The sequence below is a fragment of the Myxine glutinosa genome, chromosome 10 (genome assembly GCF_964187855.1).
Source record: "Myxine glutinosa chromosome 10, kmMyxGlut1.1, whole genome shotgun sequence".
In the NCBI taxonomy this organism is placed as follows: Eukaryota; Metazoa; Chordata; class Myxini; order Myxiniformes; family Myxinidae; genus Myxine; species Myxine glutinosa.
The window spans coordinates 22,676,614-22,694,780 of NC_136270.1; the positions used below are offsets into that span (position 1 = coordinate 22,676,614).

General features: G+C 45.3%; 1 protein-coding gene across 2 annotated transcripts in view; it reads right to left on the reverse strand.

Moving 5' to 3' along the window:
• Positions 1-1,026: 1,026 nt before the first annotated feature.
• Positions 1,027-18,167, reverse strand: part of LOC137434354 (cytochrome P450 2F3) — an 89,305-nt gene continuing 72,164 nt past the window's right edge. For both annotated transcript variants that reach the window (XM_068127265.2, XM_078785436.1), the window contains exon 10: positions 1,027-1,978. In XM_068127265.2, the coding sequence (XP_067983366.2) occupies positions 1,800-1,978 (179 nt within the window). In that variant the 3' untranslated portion in view covers positions 1,027-1,799. The remainder of the gene's footprint in view (positions 1,979-18,167) is intronic.

Here is an 18,167-nt window from a genome sequence, read left to right on the forward strand (position 1 = left end):
ATAGCACGCTGTTTCATGCCGTAATTTCGTAAAGCCACCACTCCATGACAAACAGCATTGTCGAGTTGACGGACCATCTCCAGAGGAAGAAGCAATAAGTTTTGGAGACGTGCAGCAGTTGTTTTCCACTAATACAGAACGCAACAACCCTTGTGTACCCGACTGTGAAGCCAATCATCAAATGCACCTGTCCGTACATTTTGCCATGCCACCTGTGATATAATCCTGTTGTTGACTTCTTGCTGCGACAGACAATCAGGGACATGGTTCTTTTAACAAATAAATCACCAAAGTGTAAAAGAAACTCACCAGATTGATATACTGAGTTAAGAAAGTAAACGCAAGTCAAGAAAAAAAACAAATTCCATATTAAATGCTAAGTCTAATTTGATAAAAGTAATGTAATCGGTCATTGTTCTGGCAGCAAAACTGCCAGAAAAAAAAAAAACCTTCAGAAACAAGAGTTGGCTTGCACAAAGTCCTTCTGAAGACTGTGGAGGGTAAGTTTTAAGTGAATAATGAATACTATCCAGTTTATTACGTAATAAACCTGTTTTCACCACATGTGTGTTGGTCTGGGACGCCGTTCGTGATTATAACCACAGCGTCAGTAAACCCACGACTGTTGTGAATTAGCACCAAACCTCATTAGGGGGTCTTCAAATCGCGATGAAGGTTCTTTGGGGTTCACCCGGCCCCTATCCAAACAAAAAGAACCAATCACAGCGACAGATTCTCGTTTGAATTTTCTCTAAACCAAAAAACAAAGATCTGTTCGGCTTTCCCGACGGGTGACGTATGGTCTCTTTCGACAGTCTGTCGCTAAATTAGTGATTGATCGGGAGAGGTTAGGGTGAGGCAGATTGGACGAATCACCCTGCGGTCCACCTTATCAATATTAAAACACTACATGAATTTAGTTGTTGAGCAGGTTGATGAAAAGCAGCCATGTTTGTTGGAAGACCCCAAAATGAAAGATCACCATGTGGAGCTCTATAGATTTTTTGGTGAAAAAGTAAACACGGATCATTTTGATAACTTCATTTTAATCTGCTAAATAAATCAAAGGAATTTAATAGCATAGACAAAGAATACAAAGTAAAACAGACCAAAAAATCCCCTCATCCCTTCACCAATCCAAACCATTTTACCCTCGGTGTAATATTGTTATGTTTGTAGGGTAGTGATATGTAGAGTCAAGGAGATTTGTGTAGGTATCATGCTCCGGATGTCGGGTAAGAACCATCACCATGTAATATGTTCTGTTTAGCCGAATGTCGGAGTAAGGTGTATCTTCGTCCCCGTCACGAGGGGGGGGGGCATGTTAACTAGCTTAGGGCATAAGGATAAATTATGCCTTATAAGTCTTAAGGATCCTATGTTATTTATCCTTTGTCCTTTATGGCACCGCAATATACACGTGAGGAAATGGCCATTAATTGCACTAAATAATTTGATTTTGAGGCAAACACAGGGTTGAGGCATTCCGCTTTTTCACGTGCGGAGTCAGCTGTGTAGCCATTTGAGGTAAGGGAGGGGATGGAGGGGGAACAAACACCAGAAATAGATTTGACCAGATGCCAGCAGGATTTGGAAGAGGGAGACAGGTTTGAGAGTTCAATCTTGAGAAGAGAGATATTGTTTCCTGGCTCTCCTGAGGGCAGACACACACTTGTTCTGGGCTTTAAATTCTCAGGTTACTGATTTCTCAGGATTCTCAGATTGATTCTCAGGTAATCTTTAAATTCTGAAATTTTTATTCTCATCTCAGGGTTAAGCACATTGATTTGGCAACTCCTTTAGCGCTTCAGAGCACAGAGCGCATAAGGTTTCGGAGATGCAATGGTCCCCAACTGTGGTGTCAGGTCTGGATGTGGTGTGCCAATGGGAGCCTTGAAAGTGAAGTGCTGAAGAAGTCCAGTGAAGAAGATGAATAGTTCCGTGCGGGCGAGGCTTTCACCCAAGCATGCTCTTCGTCCTAAACGCAAAGGAAGAATAAGAAAGAGCAATCAGATTGCAAACCCTCGACAGGATGTGTTTTAGTGGTTGTTAAGGCTTTTGTGTTAAAACAAATATGGCGGCCGAACCACGTGACCGATGACGTCATCGTTTTTTTATCCACCAATTTATCGTTAGATGATGTTCAAGAAATTTCATCTTGATCGGATGAAGTTTTGTACTTATCAAATTATGACGTCATAATGGAGGCACCTATGACATCATCATTAACATATGTTATTCCCCATGAAGAGTTCTTTACAATGAGCTATGTCTCAAATTTTTTCTATTCAGCACTTTCGGAGATAGAGGTGCAAATTTTTTCGGTTTTTCCAAGATGGTTCCCGTACCACGTGATGTATGACGTCACAATTATCATAAAAAAATTATGCAGGTGGAGTTGCACCAATGGTGAAAATTTCCTGTCAATCAGACCAACGTTTGCAGAGAAAATCATATTTATTCTGTGCCGACAAACAAACAAACAGACAAATGGACTCAAATGCAATACCCTCTCCTCTGGCGAAGATAATAATGATTTATATAAATTTTACTTACTTTTTCCAAAGTTGAATTCTACTTTCAAAGAGCCTATAGATCATTATGATTGAAACATTAAACAATGAAAGCTTTTTCACTATTGGCTCATTATATTATTGTTATTATATCCACCACTGTACTTGGACGGAGCACGGAGGTAATGTTTTCCCCCCTTTCTGTCTGTGAGCAAGATATCTCCAAAATTTGTGGACGGATTCAGATGAAATTTGTTGGAGAGGTTGGCTGTTTGACAAGTATACATACAACATATATATGGGTACTGGGCGGGGCGGGTGGGGGGGGAGGGAGCAGGAGAGGGAGGGGTGAGGAAGGGAGTGGAAGGGGGAGGGGTGTGAGAGGTGAGGGGAGAGGGAGGGGAAAGATATACGACATATACATCTTTTGGGGGGGGGGGGGGTTTGACAGGCCCCTCCGTTTGGGGGGGGGGGGGGGAGGAGCAAACATTTTCTCCTGCAAAGAGTGCTTCATGACCTCAATGGACAAAGGTAAAGAAGGTAAAGGAATTCCCAGGTAAAAGGTATTTATTCCCAGGTAAAAAAAGAATAATGGAATTGTAATACCCTCGGCCACCATCACCAGGTGGCCCTACACCGTACATATTTATATCGAGAATTTACGCCACTCTCCTGGTCCCCCACACCCCTGAATGAGGCCACGGCCACATAGCCTATGTTAACCCCCAGACAAAGTTGTATTTGTATTTGTACCCCGAGTAAAGTATGTAAGTGTTTATTTGTAGCTGGAGTACCCGGCGTTGCTCAAGCGAAAAAGAAAGATCAACATCTATCTATAATTCCAGTAATCTCTGTGTGTTTGTTTGTACGTTTGTACGTTTGTCTGTGACCGCTGTTTCTCGACAACCACGGGTCCGATATACTTTAAACTTGCCAGGTATATTGCTGGGGACCCGAGGATGTGCCTTTTCAAGGTTTCATATTAATCGGACAAGTACTTACCGAGCTATGGCGATTTAGCCGTTCGCCGTTCGCTTTGGCGTTGCGAATGGACCAAACCATTGCATGTAAATAGAGGGGGGGGTTCTGTGGTCGTTACTGCCACGTGGTTTCAAAGTTTTTTTTTGTTGTTGTTGTTTGCACGCATGTTTTTTTGCACCCACGTACGGGCACGCCCTAGGATGTTTACACACACACACCCCTACACAAATTTTTTTTTTTTTTTTTTTTTGGCAAGGAACGGGCACCCACGTACGGGCACGTCCTAGCTTATATATAGTACGGGCATGCCCTAGTATTTAAAATGAGGGCAAATATAATGGAAAAGCAATTACATCCAAATCAGAATCCATCACAAATATCAAATCAGTAATAATAAATAATAAATACAGTACTGTAAATAACAATCTATAAACTAAAAAGGAAAAGAAGAAGAACTCTTCCCACCAACTTCGTACACTTCCGGAATTGTTTGATTCATTTGTGTCTCTGTGAATGAGATCTCAGAGATGGCTATCTCTGAGAAAAATGGCGACACACACACAGACAGACAGACAGACCAACGGCTCTCTTATATAGTAGATATGTGTTTGTGTGTGTACGGAATGCACGTACACACATATATAGCTGTATTCATTAATATTCCATCACATTTGCATACACGTAGTGGCATTCTTAGTGTCAGGAACTTCAATGTGTGCACAATCATTTGCATCTCCATGTTCTCTTTAATATTTAGCGCAACATCTTGTTGTTTTGGGAGATAGATCAAACTACGAATAACAAGAAAAAAAAGACGTAAAATGTCATAGCCCCTGCCATGGTTTTATTAATTTGGCTGTACGGAGTTAAAGGCCACCAGTCGGCCATCTTTGGTCGGATGACAAAACAAAATCTTCTGCATATGTATGCTCATGTATTGTCTTTGTGCTAAGTTTGAAGAAAGTCGGTCCATGCATGTCTGAAAAATGGATGGAGACATCTTTAAATAACAAAATGGTCACCAGTCGTTCCATCCTGGATCTGATCTCGAAAAAAATAGCGTGCATATGTAAGCCAACATTCATTAATCTGTGTGTCAAATTTGAACGAGATCGGTAAATGCATGTCTGAGAAATGGTTGAGGACGTGTTCAATATTGTTTTTTGTTTTTTTACAACTAAAATGGCCGCCATTCTGCCATCTTTGATCATTCGCAAAATAAAGTGATGTGTACGTATATACCGTCATGTGCTGTGCTTGTGCGAAGTTTGAGCAAAATCGGACCGTGTATGTTCAAAAAATGGTTGGGGACACATTTAAGTAACAAAATGGTCACCAGTCGTTCCATCCTGGATCTGATCTCGAAAGAAAATGACATGCATATGTAAGCCATAATTCATTATCTGTGTGCAAAGTTTGAACAACATCGGTAAATGCATGTCCGAGAAATGGTTGAGGACGTGTTCAACATCGGGTTTAAAAAAAAACTAAAATGGCCGTCGGTCGGCCATCTTTGATCGCATCGTGAAACAAAATGATGGATGTATACCGTCATGTATTGTCGTTTTGCCAAGTATGAACAAAATCGGTCCATACATCTCCGCGATATGGTTACGGACGCACGGACGGACGAGACCAAATCCATAAGCCCTCATTTTGTCTAATAAACATATGCATGCGCACAAAGACAAATACATATCTATATATATATATATATATATCTATATATATATATATATATATATATATCAGTCACTATGCGACCTTCATATCATCAGTGGAGAACCGCCAGCAAGGTGTCCCATACAGCTGCTGCTGCACCTTGCTGGGAGCGATAAGCACCGCCTGCCACGTGGTAACGTTATCTCTGGTATCCACTCATCATATGGAGTCGACCTGGTTGCGGTTGGGAGTTACTAATAATGGTATCTGTAATCTGGTTCTCCAACCTAATGAGCGGACAACATGACGTCATCGCCATGCACGTCCGCCTTGCCTGCAAAGTTCCAGAGGAACCATCTAGCAGTGCGTCATTACGGATTATAAATACAGATACTGTCACAAGTGCATGCAAAACTCACAGTTACCGACTATATATATATATATATATATATATATATATATATATATATATATATATATATATATGTTGTGGTTTTGAGTTTGTACAAATAAAGGTTAATTTTCCCCCTCATAGTTAGTCACACGACAACACGTAGCCTCGCGATAGTTCAGTTATTTCTTCGTATGTGTAAGAATAGTCCTTTTCCTGTGTTAGTCTTGCGTTGAGTAGAATAATGAGAGTTAGGTCCTTCCATTGCCTTATGCCACCTTTTGCTTTTTGGCGCAAATTAACACGAGGCAGGCCTGACAAATCGAGGCAAGACCAAAGGAGGGCGGAGGAGAAGCTGACGGTAAGCGTGAGCCGCCAATCAGGGCTCAAAGGGAGTGGCTGCGGCACTGCGTCACAAGGCGTGGTTAGAACATTCGAGAGAGCTAAGGGGGTTTGGCAATATAACCCGTTGCGCGAAGCCCCCACCGCAGTTCTGCGAGAGGTGAGCTGAACCAAGTTCTGGTGGGAGAGGCGCTTGTGAGAGTCGAGTTCTGAGAGAAGACGCGCATGAACCGAGTTATAAGCGCTCTTACAAATTGGACGCTCGGTTGAGCTTGAGGCAGAGCCTCTATTGGGCTACGCGAGTGAGAGCGCGCCGGGAATTAATCGCGCTGTGGAAAACCGCCCAGCCTGGCGAGAGACGTGTACATTTCCCTCCCGCCTGCCTGATCTGCCCCTTTGTTCGAGAGACGCGCTGCAAGGATCCCTCCCACCGCCTGCTTGCCTTCATCGCGGGACGTGCTGTGACCGGGGAGAGCCACACCGGGCGGGGCCGTTCCTGGACGACCAAGTCAGCGCGTGAACATCATCCTACCTTCATTTCCCCCTGTGAGTGTGATCGGGCCCGTGTCAGGGGTTAATTTAAGACTGTATAAGACTGCTCTGTGTCATCATCTCGTCCCTTCCATCACTGACTAAGCGTGATACGAATAGAACCGCTCTAATCGGGTTCCAATACCAAAGGTAACTGCACGGACCACGTGGTACGCAATCCGCCCGGTGTACTCAAATTACGCGTGGCTCATGCGAGGCTTGATTCCCCGCTTCCGCGGCGGCGCAGGTATTTAGGTACATGCGAGAATTGTCCTGAAACCCTACCTTGCGTTTGGCTGGGAGGGGCGATTCAAGTGTCTCGGTTGCGCCGACCCAAAAAGAACAAGGGGCTTAATCTCCCCTTGGTAAGGGCAGGAGGGTCGCGCGAGAACCGTAACAATATCTATATATATATATATATACAGTCATCCCTCGCTATATCGCGGTTCACTTTTCGCGGATTCGGTTCATCGCGGTTTTTTCTCGCTAGTATATGTAAAATTATATCGCGGATTTTTCGCTATATCGCGGGATTTTGCGGTATAAATGTATTTTTATATACTATTATTTTAAATATTTTTGTGGTAAAATAAGCATTTTCTAGCCTAAAAAATTAAAAAACGTAAAGAAATAAGAAAAATACAGTATTTAAAACATATTACAAGAAATAAAATACTGTACATAGTGTACAGTAGAAGGGTAGACAAAGAGTCGTGCGTATGGAAAACGCCAGTACATTCATCATCGTCATCACCTTCATCGTCATCAGTACTGCACAGCTAATTCATCATCATCTTCATCACGCAAGTTGTAGTATTGAAGAGCCGGGGCTCTTGCTTGATACGGATGAAATGACGGGCAAGACACAAACTCGTCCGAGAAGATATTTATTCTCAAAACCAACTCGGGAACACTGAAAAGCCCATTTATCGGGCTGCATTATAAAGCACAACCAGAAACCGAAAGCCACGCCTCTCAAGCGTGGCGTGCTTCGGTGAATCGGTGGTCACGTGATCAACAGGTGTAGCTGATTATACCCGCAAAGCGCGGCACGCTTTAGCGGTCACGTGACCAGCCACTCTCGCGCCGGGAATCCCCGCCGGTGACGTCACCGGCTGGAGCAAGGAGATTCTGATGCTGGTCTTGCTTGGGGAACCCATGGGTAGCTACAGTATCTTCAATGGTGAGTACCCATTAGAATTTTATATGTTGTTAAAATTACGTATGTTTAAGAGTGTAAAAAGTGTTTAAGAGTATAGGAAGTGTTTATAAGAGTATGGGAAAGGTTAATAAGAGTGTGGGGAGTTCATAATGCTTTAAAATATATATATATAAAAAAAAAAAATATGGTCGCTACTTCGCGGATTTTCGTTTATCGCGGGGGGTTCTGGAACGTAACCCCCGCGATAAACGAGGGTTCACTGTATATATATATATATATTAGGGTGGTGCTCAAAATAATTTAAAAAAAATATTTACTGGGACATGGCTTTATGTTGTTCCTTTTGTTCCAAAATGAAAAGACACCAAATATGAAAGCAATCTGATTTTATTTAGGGGTGCCACATCAGCCTTCAAACTAAAGGTCTACAAAACTTTTCTATATATGGATCGAAAGCAAAACCAGAAGTTTGTTTTATGAAAATCCACCCTCCACTCACTTTCTTTGTATTCTAGCAAACACAAGTTACAATAGCTGCACAAATAGCACTATATTGCTATGAAAACTCAAATTCAATGATAACAATCCAAATGTTGTTCATAAAATGAAGAGACACCATATCACATAATATTAAAAAACCCAAATATAATGAGAAATGTAACTCCTATTTCTGGGCCTGTTTCACCACTGTTGCCTTCTTGGCATCGGGGTACATCTTCCTGTGAGCAGCAACAACTTGGAGCAGAGCTTGCTTTTGCTCTTCATCCTTTGTAAGGAGCTTATTGTAGTCTTGTATCAATGCGACACCCCTTTCTGCCCTGTCGTTCACCACGACTAAGCCACTGGCGGCTTTCTTTGCTTCCTGAAAGCTGGTTTCTTGCTCCCATGAACCAGGATCCTTATCCATCCAATCAGTTGGGGTCCCTAGGATGCTGAAGAAATGCTTGGTGTGTTTTGTTACGAGGCCAGCGATTGACAGGGCGGTTCCTCGTTTGATAGCTGGTCTCTTTGGAGAGGGGTTTTCACCGTCATTTTTCAATGCTTCAATCATATTGATCTTGCTTTCTTTGTCAATTCTGGTGTCAAAGAATGCAAATGCCACTAGTACTGGGCTCATGTACCACGTGTGGCGGCCAAGTGCCTTCAAGGCTGCCTGAGCCATCTTCTGATTGATTTGTTCAAACTTTTCCAACTTCTTGAAGAGGTTAATGTCATTCAGGGGAGCCTCAATAGCTTGTGGAGCCCGAAACCAAGCCTGTACATACACAAGGCAGACAAAAATGTTGAAGGCTCGGAGTTCTCTCGCCTCTCGAAGTGTCAAGTGGAACTCTGACCGAAACATGAACACCTGTAGTGAATATAGTGCTTTTGCCATCCATCTGGCTCTGTGCATTGCTCCTGGAGCCATGATCCGGATTCCACGAGGTGGGATTCCTCCCATGTAGATGACAGTCAGTTCTAGGAGTTCACGATAATCATCTCGTGGCTGCTGATCTTTCAAACACACAAGAACGTTTTTGCTTCCAACACAGTGTCTACAGATCCCATTGAAGCCTTCCTCTCTGAGAATTGATCGTGAAGAAACTTCCTGTCCTCGGGGTTGGTGATTATGGCCTCCGAATCTGCATGCCTAAGATCAAACGTCTTCTCCAAGGAGGCCTTGAAGGATGCTTCCTTTTTCTCTTGGGTCGCACCACCCCGCTTTGCACCTTTTTGGAGGCTCCTCCATTCTTCATATAGCCTCTCCAAACGATGAATGCAGTGCTGCTTCGTCGTTGTAGGTAGGTGAGCTTTTTCCCAGAACTTCACAACCTCTTCAATGGTGACGGTTGCACTCTCCCGGGCAGTGCGATTCTCCTTCTTCAGGTGATGGAAAAACAGGACAAGAGATTGATGCACAGTCGGGAGCTTGGCACCTTTGATGGCATCTCCAGAAGTGGACCCAATGAGATACACATTATCCTGAGCCCGAGTTTTCAATGAAACACTGGTACTAGCACATGCCATATCTGCAAAATAAGCAAGAATGTGGGTAAAATCCTGTTATTTCTTACTCCACAGGGTCACTCTCGACAAAAGAGCCACAGTCAATAAGTTAGGCCTACATATTACACACTAAAAAAGCGTACCCCTTACCCCGGGAACCTGTACAAAACATGCATGAAAATTGCCCAGATAGTGATCATAGGAAGTCTCAAAACTGTATGTATAATATATTGTATATATATAATGTATAATGTGTATTTATGTATATTTATTATTTAATGTATATTTACTATATATTTATTTTTAATATTATATTTAATGTATATATATAATTATGTATTTATTTTGTGTATATACAGCCCAAAAAATGGGAATTCCTATTTTTGCATGGGAGAAAATTCATCACTGATGTGGCACCCCTAAATATTATTGGATTCCATTCAAATTTGGTGTGCTTTCCTTTGACACCAAAAGGAACAAAAATAGGCCATGTCCCGGAGAAAATCTGCATTTTGCTTTTTTGAAGCCCACCCTAAATTATATATACATACACAGACTTGGCATTTAATATGGAATATTTTTTTTGTGGGGGTGAACTTACTTTTCAAGATGACTTAGAACCAAAAGTTAATTGCAATTATGTTGAAATTATTCTAGATTTTGTTAATGTGACCTTTAAAAGAAACAAAAACCACATTTGACATTTCGAAACAAATAAATTGATCCTTGAAAGTGATGTAAACTGATATCGAACTCAATTCATGGACAGTACTGTGTTAAACTTATGTACGTTTTCCAGAAGTATCTCTTTATTTTGCACATTAGCCAAATTTTTTTTAACAAAAACAAAAGTTAAATTACAACTGGGATTACGGACAGTAAAATTACAGTTCAGTACTTAGTGTAACCCCCACGAGCATTCAGGAGAGCACGTACACGTTGAGGCATGCTGTTCACGCGATTTGCCAAGGTTTGGACAGGAATCGCTTGCCATGCAGTGACAATAGCCTGCTGCAATTCACGCACAGAGGTCGGCTGCTGGTCCAAGTGGTCGATTTGACGCGTTAATTCTGCCCACAAGTTCTCTATCGGATTCATATCCGGGGACGTGGCAGGCCACCCCATATGCTCTACACCACGGTCAGCAAGAAAGTGTTGGATCATGCAAGCATGATGAGGCCGTGCATTGTCATCTTGAAAGACAAAGTTTCCTCGAAAGGCTGCATGATTAAATGGAAGCAATGCTTCTTCCAGAATGGCCCTGTACTTGAACTGGTTCAGGTTTCCATTCAGAACAACCAGGTCAGTTTTGCCCCTTGCATGAAAAGCAGCCCAAACGATCACCCCACCACCTCCAGCTTGGACTCTTGGCACTGTACAATCTTTGTTGTAGGCTTCATGCACTTGTCTGCGCACTCGGACGTGGCCATCTTGACGATAGACCAGAAATCTAGACTCGTCACTGAAGATCACGTGATTCCAGTGTCCTGGCTGCCATTGACGGTGCTCTCTGGCCCACTGCAATCGGCGCTGGTGGTGTTGTCTGGTCAGGCGTGGCTTTCTCAGGGGACGCCTGGCACGATAGCCTGCTTGAACCAGTCGTTGGTTGACTAGCCTTCTGGATACAGGCACATTTGTCAGTTGCTGCCACTCAGCCCTAAGCCGATTAGCTGACTTGGTACGGCCATTGCGGACTAACCGGTGCAGCTGGCGATCATCCCTCCTTGTGGTTCTGCGGGGACGTCCTGGCCTCAGTATTGGAGAAGGGACACCCCTCTGAGCATTTCGTTTCAGGATCTTTGACACCTGACCTTGAGTGATGCCATACTGCCGAGCAATAGCATGCTGTTTCATGCCGTAATTTCGTAAAGCCACCACTCCATGACAAACAGCATTGTCGAGTTGACGGACCATCTCCAGAGGAAGCGGCAATAACTTTTGGAGACGTGCAGCAGTTGTTTTCCACTAATACAGAACGCAACAACCCTTGTATACCCAACTGTGAAGCCAATCATCAAATGCACCTGTCCGTACATTTTGCCACGCCACCTGTGATATAATCCTGTTGTTCACTTCTTGCTGCGACAGACAATCAGTGACATGGTTCTTTTCACAAATAAATCACCAAAGTGTAAAAGAAACTCACCAGGTTGATATACTGAGTTAAGAAAGTAAACCCAAGTCAAGAAAAAAAAAAATTCCATATTAAATGCCAAGTCTGTATGTATATATATATATATATATATATATATATATATATATATATATATATATATATATATATATATATATGTATGTATGTGTATATATATATATATATATATATATATATATATGTATGTATGTGTATATATATATATATATATATATATATATATATGTATGTATGTGTATATATATATATATATATATATATATATATGTATATATATATATATATATATGTGGCGGACGTGCATGGCGATGACGTCATGTTGTCCGCTCATTAGGTTGGAGAACCAGATTACAGATACCATTATTAGTAACTCCCAACCGCAACCAGGTCGACTCCATATGATGAGTGGATACCAGAGATAACGTTGCCGCGTGGCAGGCGGTGCTTATCGCTCCACTAATGGGAGGCTCATAAAATGTATATATATATATATATAAAATGTATATATATATATATATATATATATATATATATATATATATATATATATATATATATTGTTGCGGATATGAGGACTGTATATTTTTTTGATTGTGTAAATTATTATTATTGTTTATTCTGCGCCCCCCTGCCTCCGGAGCTGTGTAAAGGTGAAAGGGCATCCCATAATTAGTCCACAAGCATACACGTCAGCCAATAATAGAATACCCCTGTTCGATAGTTATATCTTATTCTGTGTTTTAGAGTAAGGCTGTGTCTCCCATTAATTGAAGTACTCCATTGCACCAGTGAAAGAGAATAGATCCCCTTTCATTCCCATCCCCAAAATCTCCATTTCCTTTCACATCCCCTTTCATCATTGCCGAGCCTCGATTGCCAATTACCTCCCCTCCAAAACCACCATTGAACAGTAACAATCGGGTCGGGGAAGAGGGGCGTGCCCGCCCGTCGTCATCAAGGGCGGAGCCAGAGGGTCGCATGACCAACCAGGGCCGAGGTGAGCACACCGATGGGCGTGTCCTGAAGGCCGGCGGCTTGATCGCCGGAGGCGCTATAAAGGCGCGCGCGCAAGTGGCGTGAGAGAGTCAGTCAGTGGAGTCGGTGGTCAGTTGGTTGCGTTGGTTGCGGTGAGGAGTCGGTGGTGAAGAGTGAGTGGACCAAGACAGAGTTGAGGGTTGGACCAGACGGACCAGACGAGTCCTGGCAAAGCACGCGACGTCCACAGCAGCCACAACAGCAGCTTGGGGCCTGAACGGCGGTTTTGAGCAAGGCCGTGAAGGAACGGCGGCTGCTAAACGCGCCGATCGTGCTGCAGGACCCCCTTGGACCTTCCTCTCCCTCCAGCCATCCACCTCCTGCCTTTCCACCCTTCTTGTGTACGTGAGTTTGTTTTGTTCTGTCCCTGGGTTAATTAAGTCTGTATAAGCTAGTATTTGCACTGTGTCACCTGCGTCTTATGTGTTGTAAATAAACTTGATTGCTCCTTTTTGCTTGTGTGTGTACAATAAATCCAATTACTCTTCTGTCCGTCTTCTCGTTTTATTCCTTTTCCTCTTTGCATTTCGTCGTTTTAGTCTTTTCCCAGATTGGGCAGCTGCGGTGCGATACGGCCAAAGTTCTGGGTGAATCGGGTGAGTCGGGGATCCTGTAACGGTCGCGGTTGGACCATCCGCTCGGCCCATCATAACATCTAAACCGCGATCAGTAACAATTGGTGTCTGGGAGTGAGATTCGGGGCCCGAACCAAATTTTTAAAACATCTAAAAAAAAAAATTTGGTCAAAATTTGGAGCGGCCGAAATTTGTTTTGTTTTACAAAACCTGAACTTTGAAATCGCGCCATGGCTGGTCAAGGCGATCGGATGCAGGTGGGTGAGCTAGAGGAGGGGTTAGGAGTAACCCAGGATCAGAGGGACGAAGTAGAGGAGAACAATGAGGAGGTGGTTGAGGAGGTATCAGGCGCACAAAATGGCGCCCTCGCGCACATGGTTATTGTGGCGCCAAATCTAGCCGCGCCCGTGACCGTAGCAGCACCGATGAATTTGGACCTCTTTATGATACGAATAAGGGCGCTCATGGTCCAGACAAGTGAAGACCTGAGGAATGACTTGGGGAACCGGATGGATGCTCAGGGTGAGCAAATGGGACAAATGGGGAACCGGATGGTAGCTCAGGGTGAGCGATTGGAGGGCCAAATGGGGGAAATGAGGGACGAAGCGAGGGGTACCAATGCCCAAATCGGGGAATTAGACAAGAAATTTGAAGGGATGAAACATGGGTTAACGGGGGTGGAAAATAGAATGGCTGCCCAGGAGAATCAGATAGAGGGGATGAAAAATGGGTTAATGGGGCTAGAAAACAGCATGGAAGGCAAATTGCGGGAGATAGGGGAGCAATCCGCCCGATAAATTAAACAAATGGGAGAGCAGATAGAGGAGGTAAAAATCGGGGTAGAAACCAAATTGGATGCTCAGAGGGATGAATTGGGACAGATGAGGGTGGCATCTACAAAACAGATGGAGGAGATGAAAGAGGAGATACGACGAGGTGCAAGTGAGGAGGTCTCGGGGCTACACGAGGAGGTAAAGCGAGGTGAGAAGCGTATGGAGAAAGAGGTGAGAAATGGGACGGCAAAGTTACAAGGGGGAATAGAAGATCTGACGGAGGAGGTGGAACAGCTGACAGAGGGACAGACGGAGTTAGTGGAGCAGGTTCAAAGGAACACTGCAGTACTCGGAGGGTTAAAGGCGACACAAAAAGAAATTAAAAACGAATTAATAGCGACACAGAGGCAATGTCAGATGGTACGTGAGGGACTGACAATGAGGGTGGACGAGGTGACAGAGATAATGGAGACAAAGGACCGGCAGGTGAGGATGCACATAGAGACGGTCACGGTAGCCTTAGAGGACGAACTTGAGGAGACGCACCGGGGAATAAAAGAGGTGAAGCAAAAATTAGAGGAAGTGGAAGAAGAGATGAGTGAAATTAAGAAGAGACGGACAGAAACTAAGAGAGAAATAAAGGAGGAGGTAATGGAATTGGTACAAGGTCTGTGCTCGAATCGTGATGTGCTGCTCACTAACCAAATAAAGAGTTTGCAGGTGGCAAAAGAGGTGCGGAGACGAGGTGCCAAGGTGAGTGGCGAAATATTCGGCAATGTATATGATGTGAGGAAAGCTTCAGTCGGCTTGGGGATTGGTTTGGATCCGGGTGTTCGTGAAAGGCCGTTGGTGAAGTGGGCGACAGGTCTGGTGTGCGAAAAAAGAGGTGTGCGAGAATGTCCGACCATGGGGTGTGTGAAGAAAAAGTGCGCGCCGACCAGTGAGTGTGCTGTCGAGAGTGAGTCGGTCGTAGCGCGGGTGCGAGGGGGTACATGGAAGCGCGGTGTGGTAAGTGTTACGGAGGAAGTAACGAAAGAGTGTGCGCAAGAGGATGCGCGAGAAAGGTGTGTAACGGACAGGTGCATGGGGAAAGAGTGCGCTGTCAAGAGTGAAGGAGAATGCACGCCTGTGGTGAGAGTTACAGAGGGTGTAACGGGAGAGTGTGCGCGAGAAAGGTGTGTAACGGACAGGTGCATGGGGAAAGAGTGCGCTGTCGAGAGTAAGGGTGAGTGCGCTGTCAAGAATGGAGGTGAAAGTAGTGAGAGTGACACGGAGCGTGAGTTGGTTGTGACAGGTGAGCAAGGATGTACACCTGGAATGGAAGAATGCACACCTGGAATGGTAGAGCCTGTGTGGGAATGCACACTTGAGTTGGTCGTGAGGCACGTGGTGGGGTGTGCGAGTGAAAGCACACCTGTGATTGTCACAGAGGAGGTGACCGAGGAGGGGGCGCGAAGAGGTGTGTTGGTGAGGTGTGCGAGCGACGAATGTGTGCCAAGGTGTTCGGTGGTCAGGTGTGTGACCAAGTCTGTGGGCGGAATGAGTGTACCGAGGTGTGTAAGGAAAGGTACGAGGAGCATGGGAACAGCTGGAGGTATGAGCAAGAAAGGGGTAGCGTATGCATGTAAGCATGCAGATGAGGCATCGACGGTAACCGGGTTAGCGGTTAGAGCGACTTTTAGCCGAATCAGGCCCTCGGTGCGTGCCGGGCTTTGCGTGCCGCGAGAACCAGCGGGGATCCGAGCCACGGCGGGTTCGAAAGGACCGCCGTACGCGATCCACGCTGGGCCTCGCTTGGAACGGCCGCGTCCGTGCTCAACTAGGCGGAGCGGGCAGCTCGATAGGAAGGGTCGTCATGGCGACCACTTTTTGTTGAGACGTGCCGGCAGGTCGAGATCGGGAAATTGGATGGCTCCGCGCCGAGGTGGTGCGTGGGATCTCGGCACGGGTAAGCCCCCGTCCCTGCACCGAGTGCCGGACGCATCCAGCCGCCGGCACCAAAGAACCCGCGTTCATTGCTCGGCCGTACGAAGCCGAGCTTTAGAAGGGAATTGGCGCGCCGAGAGGATCTAATAAGTAGACGGGTGATGAGGATAGTGTTTTGGACCCAAAATTAGAAAAAGGCAAAATTTGATGATTGGTACGGTGATTGGCTGAAATTTGGTGTGCCAAATTGATAGTAGGACCTCCCCGATGTGGTGGGATGGCAAATCCACCATCCCTCACAGGTGTGGGGCAAATGCGCAATAGATTATGGGGTGTATGGCAGTGAAAACTAGCCCGGGTGGGTTAGGATATTGTGTGTAGGGATCTAGAAGAGATTGACATTAGGTGACGTTAAGGTTAGTTAGTGACAAGGATACCTGTAGTGGGGACGCAGGTAGTTTAGTGTGGATGATAATGACGTGGGAGCGCAATAGTTTAAAGGGACGACTGGGAAGCACAAGTTTCAGAGGGGAGTAGTTAGAAGAGATGATGCCGTGTGTTTGAGGATTGAACAGGTGTGATTGCACAGGTGTGCAACTGAGCAGGTGTGTGGAGCAGTGTATGAGTGAGTGAAGGTGATTGCGTGTTGTGTTGACCAAATGGTCCAGGAAGAGGAGGAGGGTGCAGGTGGCACCAGGTGATTGCACAGGTGTGCAACAACAGGTGTATGTGGCTGTGTGGAATAAATGGTAGTGTGGAATATCTGGAGTATTGGAATGGATGGTCGTGGAGTGAGTATGGTGGAAATTGTGGAGTGGAGTGGATGGTGCGAAGGTGTGAATGGGGGAAGAGTGGACCCCCATCAAGGATACCCGGGGTGGGTAGTGTAAGTGTTAGGTAGAGGGTATAGGTAAATTGTGGTTGGATATTGGCATCTGTGGTGCGAGTGGAAGAATGATGTTTGGATGGGTGCATTAGTGTTGTGGAAATGGCTGGGCGTGTAGCCTGTTAGTGTGTGTAGTTGGTTTGGGCACTCCACCACTGTGAGGATGTCGGCCAGGTGAGGCCGCAGGTGGGCTCTGGGAGCCGGTAGTAGTTGTTGTGGATGGGGCCCGAGGATCCGGAGGACGGACCCGGGTAGCCCAGTGCCAGAGGGCACCAAGGGGTGACAGAGCCAGGAGGGGCCTTCCCAAATTAGATAGGTAGGGTGAGGAGCAGGTAAGCTCGGGAGGCAACTGCAGTGGTGGAGGTGTGCAGGTGGGTAGACCTGCTGGGAGAGCTACACGTCACAGCCCAGAAATTGTGCAAGGGCACCGGGAGATGAATCGGGGGAGTGAGACCCCAAATTGAGAAGCACCACAGTTTGGTCAATGGGAATTGGTTGTTAGAACCCATAGAGTAAGTGGCCAATGGATTGGCAGGGAAAGACCCCGGGTAGTGTAAAGGGTGTTAAAGTCATTTAGAGGATAGTTAGGATTGAAGTCTCCTCGCACCATCTGCATCCACTCACCTGAGATGAGGTAACAACACACCATGCCATGTTTAATTATTTTTGATGCAAATGTTTTGGATTGTGAGACGCATCATGACGTGGGTGTGACATTGTGCGTAATTCCATCTCTCCCTCCTTATGAGGATTGATGATGAATTGGTGATGGCAAATTTTGAAGTCGAGGGATTGTGGAGACGAATTTGGTGTAGGAGAAATATAGGGAAGACGTGACAGTAGTGACGAATTTGTAAATGGGTAGATTTTGTAAATATGGGGTAAGGGCAAGGGTAGTGTAGGTGACAGGGGGGTGACGTACGGTAGGGACGAGCTTTCTCATTTCGCCCTCCGTACGCATTTCGCCTTGCATTGCCTTATTGATGTGTACCCTTGTGACCTTACCCCTCGCTCAATTGTCTCTTTTGTCTCCCACATGACCTGTGCGCCATTGGGCGCCGAGGGGAGCGTGCGTGGGTCGGCCATTGTGCGCCCGAAATTCCCAGAACCAGCTGTCTGCATCGATGCACCACATTATGGACCACATGCCTGTGGCCGAGCACCACTTATGGACCCCATGGGTTGGGGCATGGCCCCTCTGCTGGAACCGGCCATGAGGGCCCGAAATCTTGCTGGCGGACCTTGGCCA